This window comes from Daphnia magna, linkage group LG1 (assembly GCF_020631705.1).
Source record: "Daphnia magna isolate NIES linkage group LG1, ASM2063170v1.1, whole genome shotgun sequence".
NCBI classification, from domain to species: domain Eukaryota; kingdom Metazoa; phylum Arthropoda; class Branchiopoda; order Diplostraca; family Daphniidae; genus Daphnia; species Daphnia magna.
Window position 1 is genome coordinate 13,779,192 of NC_059182.1, and position 15,747 is coordinate 13,794,938.

The 15,747-nt window shown below is 45.1% G+C and overlaps 2 protein-coding genes and 1 long non-coding RNA gene across 3 annotated transcripts; 1 reads left to right on the forward strand and 2 right to left on the reverse strand.

The window, feature by feature from the left end:
- Positions 1–10: 10 nt before the first annotated feature.
- LOC116930237 lies at positions 11–1,983 on the reverse strand. The gene is made up of 4 exons (XR_004398312.2): positions 1,846–1,983; positions 1,698–1,785; positions 217–365; positions 11–152 (listed from the first exon to the last, which is right to left on the reverse strand). It is a non-coding gene; the product is annotated as an uncharacterized LOC116930237 (long non-coding RNA).
- Positions 1,124–4,730, forward strand: LOC116929909 (solute carrier organic anion transporter family member 4A1). The gene is given in 18 exon segments (XM_032937240.2): positions 1,124–1,298; positions 1,606–1,652; positions 1,716–1,787; positions 1,856–1,987; positions 2,059–2,262; positions 2,328–2,358; positions 2,435–2,537; positions 2,611–2,732; positions 2,821–2,928; positions 2,983–3,180; positions 3,246–3,388; positions 3,455–3,501; positions 3,564–3,738; positions 3,804–4,009; positions 4,076–4,140; positions 4,204–4,274; positions 4,277–4,344; positions 4,405–4,730. Coding segments are annotated over 18 exon segments (2,163 nt in total). The 3' UTR covers positions 4,601–4,730.
- Positions 2,393–15,533, reverse strand: LOC116929862 (multiple epidermal growth factor-like domains protein 8). Its single transcript, XM_032937230.2, is given in 20 exon segments — positions 2,393–3,201; positions 3,261–6,143; positions 6,211–7,243; positions 7,305–8,042; positions 8,110–9,053; positions 9,117–9,896; positions 9,899–9,942; positions 10,008–10,571; positions 10,643–10,718; positions 10,780–11,190; positions 11,259–11,582; positions 11,651–11,793; positions 11,858–12,177; positions 12,237–12,535; positions 12,603–13,478; positions 13,555–13,902; positions 13,973–14,772; positions 14,774–14,796; positions 14,858–15,021; positions 15,108–15,533. Coding segments are annotated over 19 exon segments (9,135 nt in total). The 5' UTR covers positions 15,424–15,533; the 3' UTR covers positions 2,393–3,201; positions 3,261–5,211.
- Between the last annotated feature and the right edge of the window lie 214 nt (positions 15,534–15,747).

The following is a 15,747-nucleotide window of genomic DNA, read 5'->3' on the forward strand; positions in this document are numbered from 1 at the left end:
ACATTCATCTTGTTGCCTTACCAACGAAACCGAGCGCCTGCAGTGTAGTACGAATCAGATTGCCAAAAAGACATATTCTGTGGCGGATCTCGTCTTTGCTAAACTTTCCCACAGCCATCCACATTTTCTTCGGCAAGGTAAACAAATGAGTACTGTAAATATTAATTATTCCTAGGAGAGAGGCGAATGACTGGAAGAAAATGTGGGACCACTTACCTTTTTGTGTTCGGCTACGACACGGAAGATGTGCAGTATCCTAACTATTTTGATGTCAAGTAGATCTAGGGCTCCTTGCGTGAGTAACGCCTGCATTTTCTACCCGTCTGTTGTTGCTTTTGGTTAGAGTTGGTAGTATCCGCGGTTAACTCAAACAAAACAAAACAAACAGTTAAGCTATATAAAAAAAACGTGAATGGCATTACACAGTTGTCGGGTGAAGAGACAGACGGCGCCTGCGTGTTTTGCAGGACTACCTCATGATCAATCACGTAACTTAAGGGAATTGCGTCACTCGAAGCCTTTCGTTTTGGGAGGAAGCTTCATGTTTGGGCCCGCCCCTCGTGGGCTCTCACAGTGACTGTTGTGAAACGAATAGAAAAGCCTTTCTTATTTAACTGCACTACCTGTTGCATTACAGGACATCGTTAACCAGTTTTTACTTGAAAGCAAAGTAATGGTACGTTCGAACTTTATCTGCTGGTCAACTGTTGTTTCGTGTTAATCGTGCTTCTTCTTTGGCAGAGGCAGTTATGCTCGTCTACAAAGTCTAACATTGTTAGAATAAGTCAGGCTGAAATTCCAAAAAGAAATCTTGCAATCTAGCAACGACAACAGTCTTTTTCTGTCTCGCCCTAATTGTGCTCGTGAGTGAAAACAGTGCGAACGAAGAATGGAAGGAGAAAGTAGTAAATAGGACGGCAATACTGCTGGTAGTGGTTACTGTGCAATTTCAAGTTACTCTCACTTTTTGGAAGACCCACTCGTGGAATCAAACTCGTCTGCTGGTTTCGTGACGAATTTGAGTAGTGCCTTGTACTTTCCCTCTAAACTAGTCATCTCGCTTTCGCACCTTGGACGAAACGTAGCTCACGTTTCTGCAGTGAACGTGGACTTGGCAGGAACCATGGAAATGGCGAATACCATCACCAATGCCAAATCCTCGGATCCAGCGTCGACTGCGGATTTGGACGACGGCGGAGGACAATGTGGATGGTACTGCTGGAAACCAAGATTCTTACAGTGCTTATCTACATCAAAATCCTTCCTTTTCTGGATTTGCTGGGCCGGCGGCTTTCAAAGTAAGAACTAAGACATTTTCTTGCGTAACCTAGAAACCTATTACTGCAGACGTTTTATCTGGAAAGTTATGGAAATTAAATTACTAATTGGCTATTATTTTATAATTTATAAAATAAATGTTTTCAAAGGTGAATGTGCTGGGAAAGCTAACAAAAACAATGCCCAGATTTCTAATTTTAGATGGATCACCGGTCGACGTGATATAAATATTAAATTGAAAGAATATGGACCACTGAACCCTGAAATGACCTACCTCCTAGTGCTACATTATTCAGCCGGCTATAGTAATAATTGCTTTTCAAACAGGTTTTTTGATCAATGGTCTTCTCAACGTCTGCGTCAGTACCATAGAGGTAACGGTTACAAATTCGTATTCGCTATGATTTTAAAGTTCATACCTGTGTGTTTTCGTCTAGCGGCGGTACGAACTCACGTCAACGGACAGCGGCATGATCATCGGCTGCTATGATATTGCTTCATTTTTGACTGCAAGTTCAATGACTTTAAGGAAAATGTTCTGTTGTTTGACATCTTAAAATTTAATACTCATGTATAGGTTCTGCCAGTTTCTTATCTAGGAGGTCGTAAAGGTGCATGCAAACCGCGTTGGGTCGGCTACGGTGTTTTGTTGTTGGGCATAGGCTCGTTCGTGTTTGCCACACCTCATTTGGCGTCTGGACTCTACCAGGTATTTTATACTTGACAAAATGCAATAAAAAAAGCGATCCGTGTTTGGCAACCCGGTTGCTTTGTGCATAGGCTTCTGTCAAACAACAAGTCGTCGGCACTTGTTCCTTATCGCCGTCAGTGAATGCCAGTTGCTCAACTGGGGATCAGTTAACAGCATTGAATGACGGCATATCCTTACAGAAGTTCAAGTACGTCTTTTTAATGGCGCAGCTTATCATGGGTGCTGGAGGAGCTCCACTTTACACCCTCGGGACAGCCTTTATAGATGAAAATGTCAGTCGTTTTTCTTAACAATAATAATTTTGTTAAAATACTTACAATTCTTTTGTATACTCAAGGTCAGCCATAAAATGCAACCAATCTACAGTGGTGAGTACAACTTCCCAAAACGGACATGACATCATATGTGCAATAAAGTGTAATTTTTTATTTATTTTTTTTACAGGCGTTTTTTACGGAAGTACAATGCTAGGTCCTGCTCTCGGCTATATAGCTGGAGGGCAATTACTCCGTCTTTACGTCGACATCGACAAGATCTCAGCCAAAGAGTGGGTTTTTCCCGTCCGAATGCTTACACAATTCGTAACCACTATTTTAGCAAACATATCATTTTCCAAAAAGAGTGGGGATGGCGCCGGGTGGCAGCGGTTGGGTTGGCGCCTGGTGGCTCGGTTTCGTCATCGCTGGAACACTACTTTGCATAGCTGCCATTCCACTTTTGGCTTTCCCTGGCGAATTACCCGGTGATTTCATTCGGTTCAATTAAAAAAAAAACCTTGGCGCTTAGTTAGTCACAATGTTTCTTTTTCATTTTACCGTAACTTTCTAAAGGTGCGAAAGCACTGGCCGCAGCGAAGGAAGTGGAAGACTCCAAAACAGAACACACAGAGGACGACGACGAGTATAATTCCAAAAATGATTCCGAAACCACCACGCAAGGTAATTTGAAAGGCAGATGACCATGATCTAGACTAAGCCATCCCTGCCTCCCAGATGCGTCAATAAGTGTTGGCCAAAGCTTACGAGAATTGCCTACAGCCATCAAAGAATTAGCTACACGTTGGACGTTTTTATTCATTTGCCTGGAGCAATCGTGCGAGGCAATGCTACTATCAGGTTTTGGTGCATTCTTACCGAAGATAATTGAAAGTCAGTTTTCATTATCACCCTCTATGGCTGCTGTTATCGTTGGTAGAACAATTTCTAATGTTTCTAAAAAAATCGGTGACGATACAATTGCGAAAACGGAAAATCAGGTGGACTAGTTATACCTTGCGGATGTGGGGCTTCCTATACTGGCGGTTACCTAATCAAGCATTATCGCATGCGTCCAAGGTCCATCTTAAAGATGTCGTGTTTCTGGGTTTCTCTCAGTTTCATCTTTTCTTTGGCCTTTATGGTACTTCATCTGAATCAAGGATTTTTACTTGGAACTTTTAATTACTACTTTATCTTCTGACAACAGGTCTATTGTCCCAATCAAGACTTTGCCGGAGTGACAATTCCTTACAGGTAAACTAGATTTACAAAAATAATAAACAGAATTAATAAATAACGTTAACTTGTTTTAAAAGTGGGAAACAGGAGTTGAATATCGTATCTGATTGCAATGCCAATTGCTCCTGCTCGTTAGATACTTATAGCCCTGTATGTGGTATCGACAACATCGTTTACTATTCTCCTTGCCATGCTGGATGCCTGTCGTTTCACGAAACAATGGTCGACGGATTGAAATCCAAATCCTTCGGCGTACAGATATACTCTACTTCATGTTACGAAAAATTTCAATGGTCACTTACAAAGATCGCGTTTAGGTGTACTCCAATTGTTCGTGCATCAATTCCCCGGAATTTAAAAGGATGAAGGTCGTTAACGGCACAGAAGTGGACGTCATGGCAGCTCGCCAGACGTGCACGTCCTCTAAATGCAGTTATCAACTCTACCTTTTCACAGTTTTGCTATTCATCTTCCTCGCCCTTGTTTTCGCTAACAGTATGCCTATTCTTTCGGCTACGTTAAGGTACAATAGAGTATAATTGAATTCTTAAAAAAAACAACCACATACTTACTTGATGTCCATTGCAAGGAGTGTGCCACACAACCGAAGAGCCTTCGCATTAGGAACCCAGATGATTATATGGCGGCTGTTAGGTAAGTACTTTACGCATTTGTAGACAAAGTGCCGGGTCAAGAAGCCAAATCTGTTTTTCGTAGGTGCTATTCCAGGACCCATGATCTTCGGGTTGTTCATAGACAGTTCTTGCGTCTTGTGGACGCATACAAACAAAGCAACTGCAATGGCAACTCGGACAATAGCGGATCTTGTTTAATTTACAATAATTATTCATTTAGCAGGTAAACGTTGCATTGCAAAATGCAAAGACATCTTTTAAATATTTCGTTTTACCTCTGTAGAGCGATGGTTGGGCTAGCGCTGGTCGTTAAAGGTTTAACATTTTTGTTCGCCATCTTGGCTTGGTGGTTCTATACACCACCAGTGAAAACGAAGACGGCCAAACATGTCAACGGTGGCCCTGCAACATCAGCTAATCCAGAGGCAAAAACCAAAGAAACTTACGCTTACGACAACACGGTTGTCGATCGATCTTAACGTTGTAAATAATAAGAAAAAAATGTTTGATTTCAGAATTATTTTCCGGCGATATTTTTGTCTAGTATTCGGTGGGGAAAAAAATGTATTTATTCACTTTTTTGAATATATACACTTTTTGTGATTTTTTTTTCTCGCGTTTTTTTTTTGTTTGTTTGTTTTGTTTTGAGTTTTATCGTAAAAAAATAGAAAGGGAAAAGTATTACATAAAAGGGTAGGTCGCAACGGAACGGTGGTACGCTTGCCAAGTGGAGGAACTTATTGTGCCTAATCAGCAGTACAATATCATATGGCCCGTGATGTATCACATCGATTGGTAATGAAAAGAAAATTCGTCATGTTTTACAGGCGGTAAGGGGGAAATAGCTGCTACATCATGGTAGCAATTTGCACATGAATTGCGTCGACGAGACCGTATTTGTACGGCATACTTGTTCGGATAAATTACAAAATACAACGGAGAGAAAACAGAGAATACCGCAGGAAAACGCGAGGTAATGCGGAGGAAAATCAGTCGAAAATTATTCAAATATAAACAGTTGTCAGACACGATGAGAGACACGATGATTAAGTTAAAGAAAGAAAATAATTAAAAAAATTAAAACTCATCTTTAAAATTCCGTGGTCGGATAATTCGAACGATTACGCGGCGGAAGAACCAAAGCGGATGCCAATGTCAGCTGAGTACGTGCAAGTCTTCCACCAGGTAGCTGAACGATGAGTGTAGCAATGGCTGCAACGCCGTCAGCTGTCGGTTCCACAGCTAACGGACGGATATCTATATGGCGAGATTGGAGTCCTAGATTTGCACCAGCCAAACGTCCGACCGAGTCTTGGTCGGCCAGAACGCTTGCTCCGTGAAACTCGTGATGCACTTGAGAGAGATGATCTGACCGTGAAGCACTCCTCCTCTTCCATCGAAGAGGTGAGCACAATTGAGCTGTCAATGTAGTGTGATGAACCTGAAGTCCGACATTTTGGCCGGCGCGTTTACCATCTCGCAATCGCTTTTGCCCGCGTAATGTGGCTTCAAGGAAAACAGAAACGGTGGCGAAGGGACGCCGAGCCATGTGCTCCATTTCAACCGCTTGTCTCTCACGGGCACGCCGGCCCTCAATAGCTTGTTTTGCCTTCCAGGCTACGACCGAGACAGCCAAAAACAGGAAAAAACAGGAAAAGAAGACGGAAAAGAACACGAACAGATCGATGCGGGGTTGATCTTGACGGAAGAAGAGAGAACCCAATGTGGCGTCTGTAGACGGACTGCCCGCTCCCTGTATGAGGATGTAGAAACGCGTTGAGCGAAGATCGTGTCGGTCTTGGGGCAGGGTCAAGATGAGTCGATTTTGAAGTCCTCGAACGACAACGACACTATACGGATCAGTCACCGTCAAGAAAGTTGTCAATCCACTGGCTATCTTCTCTACTATGTGATACGACAATGTGTATCGGTCCGATGTATTGTTCACCAATCTTTCCACCGGAATAGACGTGTTTGGATGCTGCACCAATGGCTGGCCACCTTGATCAAAAGCCAGCGAACCTGATGGCGATAAAAGACGAGTTAAATTTGATTGCTTAGCATTCACGATGCGTGCAGCTTTATTTACCGGTGATGATGATGTATTTTGGATCCAATTCAACGCGATGGCCGCCAGGATGTAAAGGATCTTGACGAACGATAAACATGTCGTCGCGAGGTGCGAAGAATAAGTCAACACCACCCTGGGCGACATCCACTAACAGCCGGATATCGACGTTTAAGAACTTGGGTTGAATGGCGAAAAAGACGGGGCGCCGCGGGTAAAGCGGAGTAGGTTTCCTGTTGCATTCCTCTTGCGTTTCAGGATCTAGACAGTATTCAGTATCTACTGACATCTGACGGTAGCATTGATGGCCCTGCGTCGGCGTGCCCAGATAATACTCCTTGCATTTATCGCACTGCAATGACCAGCAGGGTATTGGCGTCGGAAGTAAACCTGGTGATCCACCGGACAATGATCTTCCGGGTAGACCTAAACTTGCGAATGAAGTGCTACTTCGGCACTGAGGGTCAGATTCCGTATTGTTTTGACAGTTACATGATTCTCCTGTCACCGGATGACAAATGTCACCATGGCCGTGACACTCACACGGCCGACAAGGCTTTCTGCGGTCCTCGACGCCCCTAAAATTTCCTGGAATACACTCTTCGCATTTTTCTCCCATTGTCGAATTAGAGCAGCTGTGGCAAATGGCCTGTGTTTTGGGACCCTCGCCGATCAGACGCACCCAAGCAGCCTCAGCCGTTTTACTCCAACCAACAGCTTCAAGTAAAAGCAATTCGCTCGTAGTTTGCGGGGATAGATTAGATAATGACAAGTTATGTCCGTGGCAAACGGGTGTGTGCCCATTGCAGTACTCCAGACAAGAGATGCACTGGCCATTGTTACGCGGGTCGCCAACAAAAAGCGGTCGACAACGCGTGCACTGTGGGCCCATAGTGTTATTGAGGCAATCAAGGCAAACGTCCAGCTGATCCGCTTCAGGTCCAGCACATTCTGAATGCCCGTTACACTTGCATTGGGTACTACAATTAGCACCAACAAAACCAAAATGGCAGCGACACACGTTCGGTTCGAGGCAATCTCCATGGACACATCCCTGTTGCAACATTTACGAGAGTTAATCGAACGAGTTGTAATTACTAGAACGCTGGTGTTACCTGAGAACATACTGGCCGGCAAATTTGATTTTCGGAGACATAACCATCAGAGCAGAGACATTCAAAACCATCAGGTCGATCGAGACATCGCTCTGAACGAGGATCGCATGAATGATGGCCGTTAATACATTCGTTTTCTGCCGGACAACTTTGATAGTTCCAGGTGGTTGCTTTCTCTAGAAGCGAAGCGGATGATGCTAATTTGCTCTGAGATGGTTTACGTTGTTGTGTGATGGCCGTCATATTAATACGATCAAGAACGCGAGTGTAGTCCAGTGATGAACAAGAACCGTCCAACGGACCTTCTAGTGTACCACGGCTGCACAGCCCGATGCCTCCAACAGGAGCTGAATCTAATGAACACCAACCACAGTGAGGTTGTTGATGACAGGTAGAGCATTGTGTGAACTGGGAACAAGGTCTGGGGCAGGCCGAATTGGCGGATCCCTGTAAAATGGCACCACACATGCCACCTAAGCATTGTAGCGACTGATAACTGGGTGCCACGCATTGACCAAGCGCTGTAGACCATCGACATTCGTGCCAACCCCCTTCGCCGCCGGTGGATTCCAGACATTCTCTACAACCATTATGTTGATAGCAACGAGGAGGACACTGCTGTGGCGGCATACTAACCACCAAGAAGGAAGAGCTGTCTTTGATGTTACGACCAACGCAATTCCATTCATAGATCGGTAGAGTATGCAATTTGCGACTTAATTCGCTAGTTCGAACAACCTAAAAACCAGATTTAAAAATTAAATATTGATTTCTTTGAAGTATACATGATGCCATCTTTTGTTACCTGACGAGTCCACATGCAGCGTCCTAAATCGCGGCACTTGTCACAGTCGGAAGCTGGACAGGATCTTTCGTGGCATTGGGCGGCATCGACAGTGTCGCGTTGTTTGACTTCGCATCTGTTCTCTTCCTGGCAATCGGCTCCATAAGGTACACAGCGACCTGATTTGCAGTTGGTGCACCACTGGCAGGATTGTGGCAAACCACGATAGATCGGCCATTCACCCAAACATTCACTGCATGAGGCATGCTGGTAACAATCCCGGCTGGCTACACGCTCTGGCCCGCAGACGGCTCCTTTAGAGAATTCTAAAACCCCTTGAGGTTGAGTGCATCGTTCCGGCGATATCTTTGACGTCGAATAACAAAATGTGGCATTCAATCCAGATGGCTCGTAAACGGCGCAATAAGAACAGCCCGGGGTGGCTTTACATTTCAGTTTGCTGTTGCTCCACAGGGCACATAGATCGTCAGGTACCTCCAGTTTAATCAATGTTCCCTGAGCCGAACCAGCCCACATTCCACCCATGATGTAAACAGAGCCACTAGCCGGATGTCTAGTTGCGGCCAAGCCAACAGCCGGTGCCAACGGGCTTCCAATTAACTCTGCAGCATTGTTCCTCTGCTGAGCAAGATTGATCCACGTATTGCACGCGTAAGAGTAGGCCATTAGAGTATCTGAACTATTGCTTGGCTCTGTCTGGCCACCGATAATGAGCATATAGTCTTCTGTGGAGACGGCAGCGTGAAGATAACGAGCACGGGGCATTGACAACTCCGGGGGATTGGAATCACGATCGACCGTCAGCAACGACCAGCGGCGACTCGGAAAATGAAGGGCGTACAACTCGTTGGATGGGACAACCTTATCGATTTTGTACAACATTCCGCCGTAGATATAGAGACTACGTGTCGAAACATGAAACACTGCGCTATGGCCATAAATTCCTTCAAAAAGAAAACACGAAATAATTTTTAAAGCATATAAAATGTAGAAACAATATTTCGTACCAATGGGTGGTGTTCCAGTTGTATTCAGGACAGTCCAAGTGCCGTTTTCAGGACTAAATTCCATCACTTTTTCCATGAAACCATATTCCGGACTGAATCCGCCTACTAGTAGCAGTGTTTGGTGTTCACCGTCATGTCTCAACGACAAAGTGTGTCCTGCCAGCGGAGGGACGAGGCCACGAGTTCCAATTTCCATCCAACGTCTTGAATTTATGTCGAACTTCCAAAAATCCGAGAGGAAAGCACTAGAGGCACGGTCTCGATGACCCATGCCACCATAAACGTAAAGACTTCGTTGCGAGTTGACGTACTCGGCAGCGTGTAAATAGCGCTCAGGTGGAAGAGAGGACTCCCCCCCTCCCACGCCCGGCTGAATGTGAACAGTTACCTGAAGCCAAGTGAGATTCTTCGTCTCAAATTCTCGGATATCATTCAACGGTCCGCGCGACATGGAGTAACCCCCAAAAAGCCAAAGTGAACCGCGATGATCGACCGCCAGACTATGACCCAATCTGGGCAGCACTGTTTTCAAATGCTCCAGACCTTCCGTCAGTTTGTGAGGGTCGATCAACTCTGTAACGACAATGGAAGAACGGCGGCGAGCTTGGCTGCAATCGGCACCAGCGTAGCCTTTCTGGCAGAGACAGCGACCGGCGCTCATGTCGCACTTTCCATGGTCGAGCTGGGAGAAGCAATCGTTTGGGCAAACTTGTCCTTCGCAGTCTGTACCAACCCAGCCAGACGGGCAGCTGCATTTACTACCAATACACTGGCGGGGTGGGGGCAGTTGGCAGGGCAGGAAAGTACAGTAAAAGTAGCATTAAACCTAAAAAATCGATAACAACCATGATGCTTATGAAAACGAATGAAACATTATTTACAATGACGTACCCTTGTTTTACATCATTCCGTCGATAGAAGATGGTCATAATGCCTGAATGGGCGTGGATATTGAGCGGAAAGACGGTCTGCGGAGAACAATAAGCACCAAGCAAATGATTCTGTCGCGTCCAGCCATTTTCCAAAGACATAAAATCAGGCAGTCCATCATAGATATAGATGTAGTTGGTAGGACACAAGATACGTGCTCCTTGATGAATCGTAAGCTGAATGATGGCCTCTCTAGCCTTTGGTCCGTCTCCTCCTAACCCTAACGACATTCCCCTAACGGAACTATGGGTGTTGAGCACCCAAACACAATCTTGGACATCCAGTTCGTTCTTGGAATGGCGATAGATTCTATCGGGCGCAGAATAACTGCCCAGGCTGCCATTCGTGATGGCAGAAAGGATTCCACGAGACGAACACTGGCGATAGCAGGTCCCGCCATGACGTGGATCACCGTAATAACCAGGTTTGCACGATTCGCATTTATTCCCTTCGGTCTCATCCTGACAGTAACACTGGCCTGTGGCTGGATTACAGATCCCAGCAGTTATATTGGCGTGGCCATTGCTGTTTTGGTTGAAAATATTAACTTAGTATTCTTGTTTTTTCTTTTACCTCATTCAGTTTTTATTTCTTACCATTGACAAAGTTGACAGCCCTCTGAAGTAGTGGCGTTACCGTAGCTACCAGCCCGGCATAACTCACAGCTCATTCCTAGGCCACACAAAATCAACTTAGTTGTTTGGTGTCGTCTACTCTTAATTCGGTAACTTACCGTCAGTGAGATCTTGGCAATGATCACATGTGCCAATCCCTTGATAACAAGTTGAATGACCAAAACAACCACAGTCTTCCTGGCAATCTGGACCGGTCCAACCGAGCTCGCATTCACATTGAAAATCGGGTGGGCCGGAGCAACGACCATGAACACAATCCTCAAAACACGTGCGTTCACAAAATGTTTTCCCATCTCCGATATAGCCTTTTTTACACGCACAAAGGTAAGAGCCCGGAGTATTGAGACAGGCTGCGTCGGGATGGCAGTCGTGTTGGCCTAAAGAGCATTCATCGACGTCGGGACACTGAGCATAGGCCCAATTCCAAACAGGATGGCTGTGATCGTGTGGTGCCATCAGCAACGAAGATGGCGGTGATGGTGTGTCACCCAACAAAACCGAACAATTGCCTGAAATCGCAAAACAAAACCTATCGTACTCGACGTAACAAACAAACATGTTAATGATTTAATTTTACCTGCTGTAGGTGAATGGAAATCTCCTGGTTTGCAAACGCCAATCATGGGATTGTTATTGTAGTAGCACCAACCGCAACCTAGATCAACCAAGCAGCTGGAACAGCTCTGTTTCCTTTCGCAAGATTTGCATCGCCCAGCGCTGATTCCGTTACCACTCCCGTTAACAGACAATAGAGATTTTCCTGTTCCGATCATAATCATCGTATCAGGAAGACCGCCGATATCACCCCGTAGAGACGTCCGACCGGATAGCACTCCTCCGTCCATATGTGACTGTGCTTCAACGTCGACCCACTCCCGACACATTCCGAATTGATAAACCACTGAAATCGAAATTAAATCATTTTGAATTCACCAAAGATCTTGTAGGATTTGCAATTGAAAAAGTTACCTATATAACTGGAGAAAACAAAACATGTTTGCGTCTCTTCGCACCAGGTGCACCGACCCGGTTCACCCAAACATGAAGAACATCCCTTTCGTTCGTTACAAGGCACCGGGCATTCTCCTGCTGCTTGAACAGCACCAGCAAATCTGGTGATAAATTAGAACATCAGATAACGTGGATACACTAAACAAAGCGGAGCAGTTAACATACCTTCCACGTCGCGTGCAATAGGCTTCATCTACCAGCCACTCGCACGAACTGTCTGCGACACACTGATGGCACGAAATGTGATTTGAACAATTGATACACTGCGGTGGATTCAAAGTCAGGAAAGCGGTTGTTGTCTTTTTGGCATCTAAATAACATTGCGACGGTTCATCGGATTTTGTTGCGTTGGATCCGATTCTTGATAGGCAGTAACGGCTAGGCTCACACCAGCCGCACAATGAATCTGATAGACACTGCATGCAATTGGTGTACAAATGACAGGAGCCATTGCTGTAAGGTTCCACGTACTCGAAGGTAAACATCTGAATGATAAAACCATGATTATTAAGGAGAAGATTTTGGCAAGGTGGGGTCTTCTTACCTTTCTGTAATTGGATTTACCGTTCCAGACGAGTTGCATCCTCGAGATCTCTCTTTGAGTATCGATGTGATCGTCAGCACCTGCTACACCGACCAATGAACGATTCGCTGTGAATTCCATCATGTACTTTCGTCCACGACTAGGATCGGGGAAAATTGGAGTCTTGTCCGGTCGAATAGCTTCTACACGACTGGTATTGGTGTCGTTGACCGTCATGGAAGCCACAACCTCTAACCGTTCGGCTGATTCGTCCAGCGAAATACGCAAAACTGACGATGCGTAAGAGGAATCCATCATGACTGTTCCGTTAAAGATGGAAAAGCTTTGTTAGTAAATTTGACAACAAATTTGAAATCAGCAGGTTACTTTTGAACTCTTGTTGGTAGTCATTTAAGGGCCGCGCCTTATTTGCTAGTGGATGGATGAATCCGAGCATCCGAGCTACCATCGTTCCTCCTCCAGTTCCTCCTGCGGAAGTTGCATGATCGCGCGGTTGCAAATAAATTCTGGAGTGCGGTTGAAAATTTGCTAACGTCGAGTTGACAACACCGACTTCGTCTGGTTGCGAAAAATTTGCTGGATGTTCGTAGAGAAGATAGGTAAGACCGGGTCGGAAATCCCTGGTTCGGCATTCATCCACCGCTGTTATGTCTGTTCCTTCGCTTCCCCACCATCCAACGACGCCGGACGGAGTTTCCATTCCAGCTCCGCAGACACCCATATTGTCGTCACGACGATGGCAGCGAGCTGTTTGTACGCACCACGCGCACTGGCCTAATTTCGCAGAATCCGCACTACCAGCTGCCAACGCATTACCGTGCACGGTACACGCGTAGCAGTCGGCTAGTGCTGGACAAATTCCAGGGCATTGCGTTGTTTGCAAGTTACTGGTACAATTGGCTCCAGATGTCCTTTGATAGCAAACTCCGTCAGCTGGACACCAACCGCATTCAGGATTGGCCGTGCAGCTCAGCTGTGATGGATGACGCTGGCAATTGGAGCTGTTGGGCTGGCCGTTACGGCCCCCAACCATCTCCAAAGGCACGACATAAGCTAGCATGTCACCGGAAACAGAACCGCGATAGCCGCCGAAGATCAGGAAAACGTTATCTTCTTTAACAGCTGAGGCGAAACTGAAAACACCTTTTGGAGGTAATAGATCCTTTCCCATTCCGTCGTTTCCGTGGTCCAAAACATGGTGGCTGACCCACGTGTGGCAGTCCAAATGGTAGAAATATAACCCTAACGTTTGTTTCACAACACCAAAGAATTGCTTATAATTCAAGCTACGGCCATTGAGGTAGTCTAATTTTCATACCTGAATCGTAACATATTTCTTCGCGGTTATGTTTATGAGTATATCCGCCAAAAACCACCATGTACGAACCCATAAGAACAGCGCCGTGAAAGGCGCGCTCGAGAGGGATGTGAAGGTCGGGCAAAGTTCCACGTGGGTACAGCAGTTCAGCCCAGTGAAGTTGTTCCAAGTTGAAAATGAAAAGACGATCGCTCAACTTGGAAAAACGTGCAGCATCCGCCAAAATTCCACCGTAAACTATGAGCGAGTGGCTTTCAAGGTGGTATACCATACTGTGGCCGACTAGACGGATATCGTGCTGTTTCCCACCTCTAGGTTCTACTTCCTCCCATTCCTCATTGCCCAGATCTGTCATGAAGGAATTTTTTGTTTTCATGTCCAGTACAACTATTACAAAAAATGAGAAAGAGTTACTTACCTAATGTATTTATCTGTACACGAAACAACCTGGAAGAAAATTCTCCATTCACCATGCTGCCACCGAAGATGTAAACTAATGAATTGTTCACCACGCAAAGAGTATGACGAGTCAGCGGAGGAGGTTGCACTTGACTTTGGCCTGCTAACACAATCCACTCATTTCTGCTGGCGTCGTAGTAGAAAAATTCGTCTGATAGACTTCCTTCAGCTAACTGGCCTCCATAGAGAACAAAGCCGTCATCCAACGCTCCCATAGCATGGCCGTAGCGTGCTCTGGGTGTAATGGCTTCCAATTGCGGTTCGTCATTTTGGATAAATTCCGAAACATTAACATGACTCTCGTTAGATGCTAAAGAGCTCAAATTAGTCCACTTTGAGGAATTCATATCAAATGACAGTAGATCTCCAAGCGGGACGTTCAAATCAAAACCACCAAACACAATGAACTTGTTCAAATTCCTGAGGTAAACACCCCCATGCGCTGTCCGTTGTAATGCTTGGTTTCCGCGACCAAGAAGATGCCAAGAATTGCCCGGGGATGACTTGGTATCCAGGCCACAGTCGAGTCCAATGTACCCCTGATTGCACACACATTGGTAAACGCCGTCGATCTTCTCGCACCATCCCCTGCTTTCGGTAAAACCACACTGATCCGGACACGCTTCAAATTCACATGAATCGCCCACAAAGGCAGCTTCACACACACATGTATGATTGACACAATGCCCATGATTTGAACAATTGAGAGGGCAGTCTGTCACTGAGTATTCAGCAGAAAAACCTTCCAATACATAATTTTGAACTGTACAATAAAACTACCATCTGCAAAGGAATTAATAAATAAATGTATGCTTAACAATGAAATGGTTTACAAAATACTCACAGAACCCGATTTGGCAATGACAGGTGGGGGCAGTCCACGTCCACTGAAACTACCTTTCATTGGTGACAGAACAGAGTCCCCATCATAGACGAAAACATGGTCATAAGCACACTCTGTCTGAAGACTGTGGAATGTGAGTGTTATATACTGTCCTGGATGTTGGGCTTCAATTTATTAAAAAAAAAAAAACACAAGTTGATGACTGATTATTTTTTGAATTCCTACTAAGAAAAGTAGCCAAGAAATATACCTTCAATAAGCCAAATACAGTAACTGTCTTCACGGTAGTTTTCTGGACCATTGGTGATGGTCCCCCAAGTGGAATTTACAACAAATCTTCCTCTATTGCAACTATGAATTGCACTTATAGTTGTGGAGGCTGAGATTACCATGAGAAGGGCTGCAAAAATACTGAAATTCAAGCCCAGTTTGGCAGCTGACAGTAAACGGTGAAGCCTCGTAGCTCTCCATCTCTTCCCCCGAGAATTTTCCGGCATTTTTGAAGCACTACGATTCACACTCCATAGTGAGATTCTACTGGCAAGTACACTCCTACTACTATTCATAAACAAAAGAGATTCATTGCGTGTACGAAAGCAATATTAAAACGTAAACATGAAATTTGTTTGACGAACAAGATGGTCCGCCATGCAACGAGACGCGCACAACAGTTTCAACAGTAACCGCTAGATAACGTCGGCACGTCAACTATTTCACGTTTGTTTCTGAAAATTTGAGATACGAATATGTACCAATTTCTAACTAAATTCGACTTATATTCTGGCAACAACTATATACATCGGCAAACAACTATGAAAAATGCTGGCTTAAGTATCAATGCCAAGAGCTGATTTCTTGCTTTTTACACTTAGAAATACGGAGGAAAAGGG